The sequence below is a fragment of the Embiotoca jacksoni genome, unplaced genomic scaffold (assembly GCF_022577435.1).
Source record: "Embiotoca jacksoni isolate LCO1_2020_lvr unplaced genomic scaffold, fEmbJac1.0.p SCAF_84, whole genome shotgun sequence".
Lineage (NCBI taxonomy): Eukaryota > Metazoa > Chordata > Actinopteri > Embiotocidae > Embiotoca > Embiotoca jacksoni.
This window is the reverse complement of record NW_027185441.1, coordinates 858,475-869,643: the sequence shown is the minus strand read 5'-3', so window position 1 is coordinate 869,643 and position 11,169 is coordinate 858,475. Positions and strand designations below refer to the sequence as shown.

Below are 11,169 nucleotides of genomic sequence, written 5' to 3'. Positions count from 1 at the left end.
CCGACATCCTCAACACATCCAACTGTGTCTCCGCAACAACGTCTCCGGACTGCAGAGGGCGCTGTAAACACATGACATAAAGCTTGCTTCTGTTTCACGCGACCACCAGAGGGCGCTCAACAATAAAACGTTTTAAAATCTGGTACGTGAAGTCGGTGTCAGAACCTCTCGACACCTTCAGGGTCACCGCGTGTTCATCCTCGACGTCACGGATGAAAACGGATCCGTGTTCGACATGCCGAGCGTCACGGACGGTTTCTTTATGATGAAACTGGAAATGAGTGAAACGCTTTGCGAGCGTTGCCGAGGCGTTCCGCTGCAGGCTGAGAGACTGCCAGCTTCAGTCTCCAAATACTCATAATGCTCAGCTTTTTTATTAAATTTCATCTGGACTAATTAAAGTGATGAAATCTGAAGCAACAGTCCTCCTTTTTAAAATGTTCCAGGCATTGTGCCGCGTTCGGCAAAAACTAAATCAGCGATGCTGAAAAGACGGCCGGAGGGTTCAGGGAGCGGAGCGACGCTGCAGGAGAGTCCAGAACCAGAACCAGAACCAGACCAAGACCAAGACCCGAACCTGGAGTAAACACAACATATCTATCGTACTGTACAATAATCATACAGTTAGGAAGTTTACAATGAAAGAAGGACTCGTTGATACATTATAATAATATACTCGTGGCTCCAGCTCCTCGTTTTATTCACCAGAAACGTAAAAATCCACGTTTTACTCAAGTAGTGTTTAATTTAAAGATAATTTAGTTGCATTGATGAATAAATAATCATCAGCTCCATTTTACTGCAGAGAACTTTTACTTTGAAACTTTACATGCTGATGTTTGAACTTTACATAAGAACTGCAGAACAAAATGCATGCTGGGTATTTTTTAAAATGTGTTCAGATTCACATTTTGACACTTTATGACATCAGTCACAAACTGACAGCATGCACGTGACCTTGCACGAGCGGTCCATGTGTTGCTACCCAGGTTCCTTTGCAGTCCCAGGTGTCCTGCAGCAGACAGGAAGTCCTCTCTGCACGAGCTCTCAGGAAATCTCTGCAGGTTCTTCAACCAGAACTTGTGAGCGGACCGACAGACTTCAGGTCTCGGTGTCAGACCCGGAGCAGCCGCGCAGAGTGGATCCGGTCCGGGTCTCAGGTCTCCGGGGAGGACTCTCTCCACAGCGCCGCCCTCCCTCCCGCCCTCCCTCCCAGCCCGGCTTCTCCTCCTCCCAACGGCGCCCACAGCAGCGACCTGACGGCCGCTCCTCCCGCTGCTCGAACACCGCGCTCCGCCGGCGGCTCACCGGGCTCCGCTCCCCGGTAAGAAGGACCGCAGACCGCGGAGGAGGATCCGGTTCGTTTCTGGGAGATTAGTTTTCGGTTCATGGATGGAGTCGTCCCCGCATGATTCACCGAGCGAGCCGGGCAGGAGCGGCTCTGAGCCGGCGACACCAGCCACGGAGAGCCCGGCGAGCCTGGAGACCCCAACCAGAACGCACAGCAGCTCCGGGTCCACCGGGTCCACCGGGTCCGGCCACGGTAAAGGTAGGACCAGTTTTTATAGCTTGGTGTTTCTCCGGGATCAGTCGGTGTTGAGCTGTCAGGCTGCTGCAGCAACTTCAAACGGAGCAGTTTGATGCGTCGGAGCGCAGACAGCACGGAGCTCTGGGGCGTGTGAAGCCGGGAACGGGTCACTGAGAGCCGGGCTCAGAGAGCCGCTGAGTGTTCAGGTGGAAGTGGAGGAATAAAACCCGCCAACTCTCCAACTGAGCTCCTTTAACTTTGATTTAATCAGATGATTTAAATAATTGGTTTAAAGATGAGAGGGAGTGAATGTAACTCCTGTCTGGATCTTCAGTTCCAGTTCACTGTAACATGAAGTGAAGACCAAGTAAAGAACAGTGATCCTGTAAGTGCTGCAAGAGAGGACATTATTGGTTGATAGTTTTAATAAGAATACGTGGATCGGCAGAAAATGAACTGTCAACTATTGTTAAAGCTTTTACAACATGTGTCTGGTAAATTACAGCAAACTCACGTCTCCTCTTCATTATATTTCATCAACAACAAAGATTTATCAGGGAAAACGATCACAGACTGAAACCAGAGGAGAAGAACGCTGTTAGAGCACTCGAAACGACCAGGAAGACTCGAAACGACCAGGAAGACTCAAAACGACCAGGAAGACTCAAAGCAACTCGAAGCGACCAGGAAGACTCGAAACCATCAGGAAAACTCAAAGCGACTCGAAGCGACCAGGGAGACTCGAAACCACCAGGAAGACTCGAAACCACCAGGAAGACTCGAAACGACTCGAAGCGACCAGGAAGACTCGAAACCACCAGGAAGACTCGAAACGATCAGGAAGACTCGAAGCGACTCGAAGCGACCAGGAAGACTCGAAGTGACCAGGAAGACTCGAAACCACCAGGAAGACTCGAAACCACCAGGAAGACTCGAAACGACTCGAACCGACCAGGAAGACTCGAAACCACCAGGAAGACTCGAAGCGACCAGGAAGACTCGAAACCACCAGGAAGACTCGAAACCCCCAGGAAGACTCGAAACGACTCGAAGCGACCAGGAAGACTCGAAACCACCAGGAAGACTCGAAGCAACCAGGGAGACTCGAAACCACCAGGAAGACTCGAAACGACCAGGAAGACTCGAAGCGACTCGAAGCGACCAGGAAGACTCGAAACCGTCAGGAAGACTCAAAGCGACTCGAAGCGACCAGGAAGACTCGAAACCACCAGGAAGACTCAAAGCGACTCGAAGCGACCAGGAAGACTCGAAACCATCAGGAAGACTCAAAGCGACTCGAAGCGACCAGGAAGACTCGAAGCGACCAGGGAGACTGGAAGCGACCAGGGAGACTCGAAGTGACCAGGAAGACTCCAAGCGACCAGGAAGACTCGAAGCGACCAGGGAGACTCGAAGCGACCAGGGAGACTCGAAGTGACCAGGAAGACTCGAAGCGACCAGGGAGACTCGAAGCGACCAGGGAGACTCCAAGTGACCAGGAAGACTCGAAGCGACCAGGGAGACTCGACGCGACCAGGGAGACTCGAAGTGACCAGGAAGACTCCAAGCGACCAGGGAGACTCGAAGCGACCAGGAAGACTCGAAGCGACCAGGGAGACTCGAAGCGACCAGGGAGAGGCTCTAAAACCACCGTGAAGAAACCAGAGACTATAAACGACTCCGTAGAAACTCAAAAAAGACTCGGAACGAGTAAAAAAAGACTCGAAACAACGACAGCGAATCAGGAGTCCACGTACCTTTGATTGATTTTGTATTGATCGCTGACTGCATTGATTAACCTTCAGCTGATGGGCGGAGCCTCAAAACGTTTTCTTCATCTGATTTCTGACTGATAGATAAATATTGATAACTATCAGCTGTTCTGATGATTGATCAGTGGCTGATTGAGGATTCAGAACATTTTTGAACCAGATCTCTTCAGACATTTCTACATCTTTATTTTGACATGCGGTGAACTAAACATCCTGCTGCTCGTCATATTGATGAGCTGATTGATTATTGATCCGTCTGATTGGAAACAGCTGCATGAACTGAGACTGATGAAGAGTGAAGTCGGTGGAGCTGCAGTCTCCTGCAGCGTGTTGTTGGTATGCAGGCCGGAGAGGGGTGTGTGTGTGTGTGTGTGTGTGTGTGTGTGTGTGTGTGTGTGTGTTGGGGAGGGGTGTGTGTGTGTGTGTGTGTGTGTGTGTGTGTGTGTGTGTGTGTGTGGGGGAGGAGGTGGTGTCAGATGCAGCTTCATTGAACTCCTCAGAGCGACGGCGGTTACGTAACAGCTGTTCAAGCAGAAGGAAAAACTCCCCGCCAGGAGGCGAGCAGAGAGACTGACTGCTCGTGAGGCGTTCAGGAACCTCCAGGACCAAAGGAAATAATGGAGGATGTTTAAAGCAGAGACTGATTTAACGGCTCCGAACTAACAAGATGGTGACGGACAGAATCTGAACTGGAGGCTTCATAACGTTCACAAACCAACGATGACATCACTGGTGGTTGATGACATCACTGCTGGATCATGACATCATTGATGGATGATGACATCATTGATAGATGATGACATCACTGATGGTTGATGATTGGTTGGTCTGAACAAACTCGGTTAAACTAACAGTAACTGTGGAGAGTTTTCTTTGTTTAAATTGATCAAATTTATAACAGAAACAAGAACCAGTCGTCCCCCTCTTCTTCTCTCTCTCTTCTTCTCTCTCTCTTCCTCTCTCTTCCTCTCTTCCTCTCTTCCCCTCTTCCTCTCTTCCCCTCTCTTCCTTTCTTCCTCTCTTCTTCCCCTCTTCTTCTCTCTCTCTTCCCCTCTCTTCCTCTCTTCCTCTCTTCCCCTCTTCCTCTCTTCCTCTCTTCTTCCCCTCTCTTCCTCTCTTCCCCTCTTCCTCTCTTCTTCCCCTCTCTTCCTCTCTCTTCCTCTCTTCCTCTCTCTTCCTCTCTTCCTCTCTTCCCCTCTCTTCCCCTCTTCCTCTCTTCCCCTCTCTTCCTTTCTTCCTCTCTTCTTCCCCTCTCTTCCTCTCTTCCCCTCTCTTCCCCTCTTCCTCTCTTCTTCCTCTCTCTTCCTCTCTCTTCCTCTCTTCCTCTCTTCCCCTCTTCCTCTCTTCCCCTCTCTTCCTTTCTTCCTCTCTTCTTCCCCTCTTCTTCTCTCTCTCTTCCCCTCTCTTCCTCTCTTCCTCTCTTCCCCTCTTCCTCTCTTCCTCTCTTCTTCCCCTCTCTTCCTCTCTTCCCCTCTTCCTCTCTTCTTCCCCTCTCTTCCTCTCTCTTCCTCTCTTCCTCTCTCTTCCTCTCTTCCTCTCTTCCCCTCTCTTCCCCTCTTCCTCTCTTCTTCCCCTCTCTTCCTCTCTCTTCCTCTCTTCCTCTCTTCCCCTCTCTTCCCCTCTCTTCCTCTCTTCCTCTCTCTTCCTCTCTTCCTCTCTCTTCCTCTCTTCCTCTCTTCTTCCCCTCTCTTCCTCTCTTCCTCTCTCTTCCTCTCTTCCCCCTTCCTCTCTTCCTCTCTTCCCCTCTTCCTCTCTTCTTCCCCTCTCTTCCTCTCTTCCTCTCTCTTCCTCTCTTCCTCTCTTCCTCTCTTCTTCCCCTCTCTTCCTCTCTTCCTCTCTCTTCCTCTCTTCCTCTCTTCCTCTCTTCCTCTCTTCTTCCCCTCTCTTCCTCTCTTCCTCTCTCTTCCTCTCTTCCTCTCTCTTCCTCTCTTCCTCTCTTCCTCTCTTCCTCTCTTCCTCTCTTCTTCCCCTCTCTTCCTCTCTCTTCCTCTCTCTTCCTCTCTTCCTCTCTCTTCCTCTCTTCCTCTCTCTTCCTCTCTTCCCCCTTCCTCTCTTCCTCTCTTCCCCATCCCTTCCTCTCTTCCTCTCTTCTTCCCCTCTCTTCCCCTCTCTTCCTCTCTTCCTCTCTTCCCCTCTTCCTCTCTTCCCCTCTCTTCCTTTCTTCCTCTCTTCTTCCTCTCTTCCTCTCTTCCCCTCTTCCTCTCTTCCCCTCTCTTCCTTTCTTCCTCTCTTCTTCCCCTCTCTTCCTCTCTTCTTCCCCTCTCTTCCTCTCTCTTCCTCTCTTCCTCTCTCTTCCTCTCTTCCTCTCTTCCTCTCTTTCGTGGTTTCTCAGGTTATATTTCTGACGGTCCTTGAAGGCAGCGGTGGTGTTATGTAAGATGGACAGCGAGCGGCACCGAGCCAGAGAAGTCAGCGGCTTCCCAAACAGACCTGAGATCAGCTGAAGGCTGAACACTAACCTGCTGACCCACATTCCTGCAGCCGTATTTACACGACCGAGACGTTCAATAACTTCATATTTAATTTATCTTTTATTTATTCATCTCACAGGCTCTTTGATATTCCTGAAATAAATCTGCTTTAATAAGCTGTAGTTATATTATATTCAGATTTCAGATTGAATCGTGATCGTTCAGTTTCAACTTAACGAAATCATCTCCTTCGTTAAAAATCTTCCCCTTTCAGACTGTTTTTTATTCCCAGAAATGTTCTCGCGTCCTTCGTCCTCATATTCACGTATCAAACATGTCGTCTCTTTTCAATAATATCTTTATTTATCTACGACTTCAGTCCAGAGTTGTCGGTTTGTATGACTTTGAAACTAAAACTGCTTCCCGACATGTTGGAAAGAAAACAGATCCAAAACGCCGATGAGTTCCTGGTTAGCGGAGAAGAAAAGCTGCGATAGAAAGCACAAAGATAATCCGACAAAAATTCAACGCATGTAATAAACCCATTTGTCCACTGGAGGGCGTCGTGTCACTGTCACGTTTTGCCCGAGCGGTAACCAACGGTGACACCACCTTTCGGTTTGTGAAGCCTCGAGTTCGGCATTTCAGCCGTCGCCATCTTCTTACTTTGGAGCCAGAATTGATATGGGAAGGGGCAAGTGGACACTGTGCCCCGCCCGCCTATGCAGCACCACAGGCCTGTCAATCAAACAGACACGCCCCCAAAAACAGGTCTTCTTGAATCTTCTTTTCTAATGAATGAGGGATTATTTTCAGATGGACCTCCAGAAAACTAATAAGAAGGAGTGACTTTAGCTAACAACACCGAGATAACTGATGGACACATTTTATTCACTTTGGATTTGATGAGAGAAGTTGAATGGGAGTCTATGGAGCCGGAGGCTTTTTGGAGCCGACCTCTAGTGGCACTCGCTGGTATTGCAGCTGAAGACACTTCTGGATCAGAACCATTTTACAGACCTGAAGCTACGAACACTTTTATATCCAGTCTGTAGTTGAAGACTCATCGTTCACATCACGCCTCTCCTGTTTATGTTTTATGAGCTTTCTTAATATCTCGGTAGTTAACAGGTGACAGTGATGTTTTAGAATCCATAAATTCAAAGGTTTATTTTCCACAAAAAGCAGTGAAACACGATGTGGTTCTTGGTTTTATCTCCTGAGAAGACGACAGAGATGATGAACCTGGCGAGGAGACGCTGGCCGACCGTCTGTCTCCTCCTCAGATACCGTCGACCTTTAATGATAAGATAACGAGGCTGCACATCTTCATCAGTCAGCTCTAATTGGCTAATCAACTGGATTAATTAAAATGTCAAAACTGGAAATATTTCATTTCTCCAGAACTAATAAAAGGATCAGATTCATGTGGAGGCCTCAGTGACACTTATTATTTCATATTCCAGGAGTTTTTTTTCACCATAGCTGGAATATCTGGAGAAAATCTGTGAGAAGCTTCAGTTTTAACAGTAAACCAAACAGACACACTTTTCTGGATCACTGTGTCTAAGTGTGACAACACTGCCACCATCAGGACAGATTGTGAACTCCAACATTCTGCTTTATTAATTTTCATCCATCATCCTGAAAACGTCGGTAATGAAAGTGTTTGTATCAAGATGGTGACGGACAGAATCTGAACTGGAGGATTCATAACGTTCACAAACCAACGATGACATCACTGATGGATGATGACATCACCGATGGTTGATGACATCACTGATGGCTGACGGTTGGTTATTACACACTTTGGGTCGCTGGTGACGCTGAACTTTAATTATAAACGTCCCAAAAGTAACGTTTTTAAAATCATTTAAAATTTTCTGACATCAGAACTTCGTTAAATTTAAACAGTTTTGAAAATTGGAAGTTGCGCGCTTCACTCACCTGCTTGTGTGTTAAAGGTTAAGTTCTATTTGTGACCAAAACCCTGAAAAAATGAATTAAATTCCCATCAGCCCCTGCTGTAGTTTCAGCAGTACAGTTAGCAGCTATTAGCATGCTAGCCCACGTGAACATGGTAAACATTATAAATCTGCGTGTTAGCATGGTGGTGTTAGCCTTTAGCGGCTCGTTTCTTTGACACCACCCGAACGTTGTGTTGATGTTATTCTGACGTGTGTGAGGATGTTCAGGTGAAGATTAGTGCGAAGCATCGTTAACCTGATCAGCCTTTTTTTTTCTGCACACTGGAGGCATGTCAGCCGCTGCCTTTGATGTTGGTACATTTTTTCCAGCGTTGGCAGAGGTGTGTGGGGGTGGGGGTGGGGGTGGAGGGGTGATTTGCATACAAAGCTATTCTTGCCTCCTCTTTGTTCTTTGCACACAGCGTGGAGAGTGATTGTCTTCGTCAGTCAGGAGCGTTTATCTCCGGCGTTGGGAGCCGATCCGGCGTGACGTCGGGCAGAATGGAAGTAATCGTGTTGGTGTGATGTGATGGAGATGATGTTGTGGTACCGAACGGTGCTGACAGAGTCGGCTCAGGCTGTCATGAAGGGAGGTGTGTAATAAACTGCAGAAGAATCACTTCCTGTTGCACATCTGTAATGTAAATGATTTCCACTGGGCGCACCGGCTCAGGAACACCACAAGCAGTGAGTGAACGCACAATCAGTGTTTTCTAAAGGAGGTCTGGATAATAGGCCCAGTGTGACCTGCTGATATTAGGTGTGTGTGTGTGTGTGTCTGTGTGTGTACTTGTATTTCTCATATTGTTGAGTCTCAACTTCCTTTTAGTAACAAAAAACGAATCAGAGAAAGTTTTTAGGGAAGTTGATGTTGGGATTTTTTTCTGAGTAATGAATGGGAGTCAATACAAAGTGATGGGAAATGTGTGTGTGAGTGTGTGTCTGTGTTTGTGTGTAAGTGTGTGAGTGTGTGTGTGAGTGTGTGTGTGTGTGTTTGTGTGTGTGTGTGTGTGTTTGTGTGTGAGTGTGAGTGTGTGTGTGTGTGTGTATGCGTGCGTGTGTGTGTGTGTGTGTGTGTTTGTGTGTGTGTGTGTGTGTTTGTGTGTGTGTGAGTGTGTGTTTGTGTGTGAGTGTGTGTGTGTGTGTGTTTGTGTGTGTTTGTGTGTGTTTGTGTGTGAGTGACCGGCTCGTCCTTCAGTTTATCGTCTGCAGACAAAAAGAAAAGAAGCAGCGTGTTCAAGGTGACGAACTGTGTTATCATGTCTGTAAACACACACACACACACACCCACACACACACCCACACACACCCACACACCCACACACACACCCACACACCCACACACACACCCACACACACACACACACACACACTTCTCTGTATTTGAAAGTAGGTGACTGTTTGTGCCTTAAAAACTTCATTAACTTTCTGTATCAGATTGTTTTTTTCTAGTCTTTTCAGTTGATGTGGGCCAGAACCAGAACTGGGCCAGAACCAGAACTGGGCCAGAACCAGATGAGGGCCAGATGAGTAATTTTGTCCGACTCTGACATGCAAACTGAAATGAATGGATGTATAAATAGTTTTGTGAATGTATAAATACAATCAAACGTAATGAATCACTTTAATAGTTTATAATTGATGCAGTTGTTTGTGTCACAGCTGATCATCTGTCAACAACAAACAAATCCTCCATCAGTCGCTGATATTTCACCACAACACGCTTCATGTGTGAGTCGAGGAATATTTATTCTGTGATCATAAGTGTGTGTGTCGCTTAAAGGGTTAAAAAGCAGCGAGGAGCCGACAGCTGATCTCACCAGAGAGACTGTCTGTTTGATTTATACCCAAGCTCACCCTTTGAGCGAGAGAGAGAGGGGGGGGGGGTCGAGAGAGAGAGAGAGAGGGGGCGAGGGTGAGATGTAACACACACATACACACACACACACACACACACACACACACACACACACACACACACACACACCCAGTGCACTCTGAAAACACAGTTGTTGTTGTTGTCTACAGAAAATCTTGTTACTTCAAATTAGTTTTTCAGAATAAAATGATGACATGTTCCTTCATGGCTTCTGATCTAAAGGACAAATATGTAAAATCGTTTGTTCAAAACTCGAAAATGATGTAAAATTATCTTCAGAATGAGCACAAATATAAGTCTCCATGTTTTGAAATCGTGTATTTGAATTTTTCTGTGTGCAGACAGCTAGCGAGCATCTCCCATTAGCATGCGAGGCGTTTGGGGAACACCGGTAAATAGTAGCGACAGAAAATAACCCGAGTTATAATGTTGTTTAGTTTTATCAGGATAAAAGAGTCTTAATGTGACATAATCGATTCATCAGAATTGAAGTGAATCAATACAAACATGTTCCAGACGTTGTGGATGAATCTGAAACTCTGCAGTGACTTCCTGTAAATCTTGCGACTCCTGCAGCGTCGCTTCATCTCTCCAGACTGAACAGACTTCCATCAGCCTGCAGCTCTTTAAAATGTAAAACCACCACTGAGCTGAGATCAAAGCTGGATCTGATGTCAGTCTGCAGCTCAGTCTGCTGCCGTCACACCGCTGCTGCAGCTGTAAACATCAGCTGTAAACACGCAGCTGTAAACATCAGCTGTAAACATCAGCTGTAAACACGCAGCTGTAAACATCAGCTGTAAACATCAGCTGTAAACACGCAGCTGTAAACATCAGCTGTAAACATCAGCTGTAAACACGCAGCTGTAAACATCAGGTTTAAACACGCAGCTGTAAACATCAGCTGTAAACATGCTACTGTAAACACGCAGCTGTAAACACGCAGCTGTAAACATCAGCTGTAAACATCAGCTGTAAACATCAACTGTAAACACACAGCTGTGAACATCAGCTGTAAACATGCTACTGTAAACACGCAGCTGTAAACACGCAGCTGTAAACATCAGCTGTAAACATCAGCTGTAAACATCAACTGTAAACACACAGCTGTGAACATCAGCTGTAACCACGCAGCTGTAAACATGTGACATGAAACTGAATTAAGTGTTCACAATGTAACTAAAACATAAGCGCTGTTTCGGATTTTTTTGAAAAAAAATTCAGAAATCTTAAATCCTAAAAATAGTCTTCCATAACATCCTGTCTCAACGAGGAGGACATCGTACATCTTAAATTTGTTCTAAATCCTTTTTCACCGCTACTTTTGAACCTTAAGAAAGGAAAGGTTGTTTCTTGTGGCTCAGCTGTGGCGCGTCGGTCGCGTCCTCAGCGGCGACTCGGTTCACCTTCATCCTGGAAGGAGACCGAAGACACGGCGTCCGTCTGAAAGTGGGACGACGTCCCAGCAGCTGGTGATCAATGAGGAAGTTTCTCCCATCTTTTACAGTAGCAGGTCTGAGCTGGTATTCTTAGACTGACCTCTCACACACACACACACACACACACACACACACACACACACGCACACACACACACACACACACACACACAC

The 11,169-nt window shown here is 46.9% G+C and overlaps 1 protein-coding gene across 1 annotated transcript in view; it reads left to right on the top strand.

Annotated features, from left to right (window-relative positions):
* The first annotated feature begins 966 nt into the window (after window positions 1-966).
* Window positions 967-11,169, top strand: part of LOC138192311 (nuclear receptor ROR-alpha A-like) — a 56,362-nt gene continuing 46,159 nt past the window's right edge. The window contains exon 1 of the mRNA XM_069139625.1: window positions 967-1,549. Within this exon, the coding sequence (XP_068995726.1) occupies window positions 1,393-1,549 (157 nt within the window). The 5' untranslated portion in view covers window positions 967-1,392. The remainder of the gene's footprint in view (window positions 1,550-11,169) is intronic.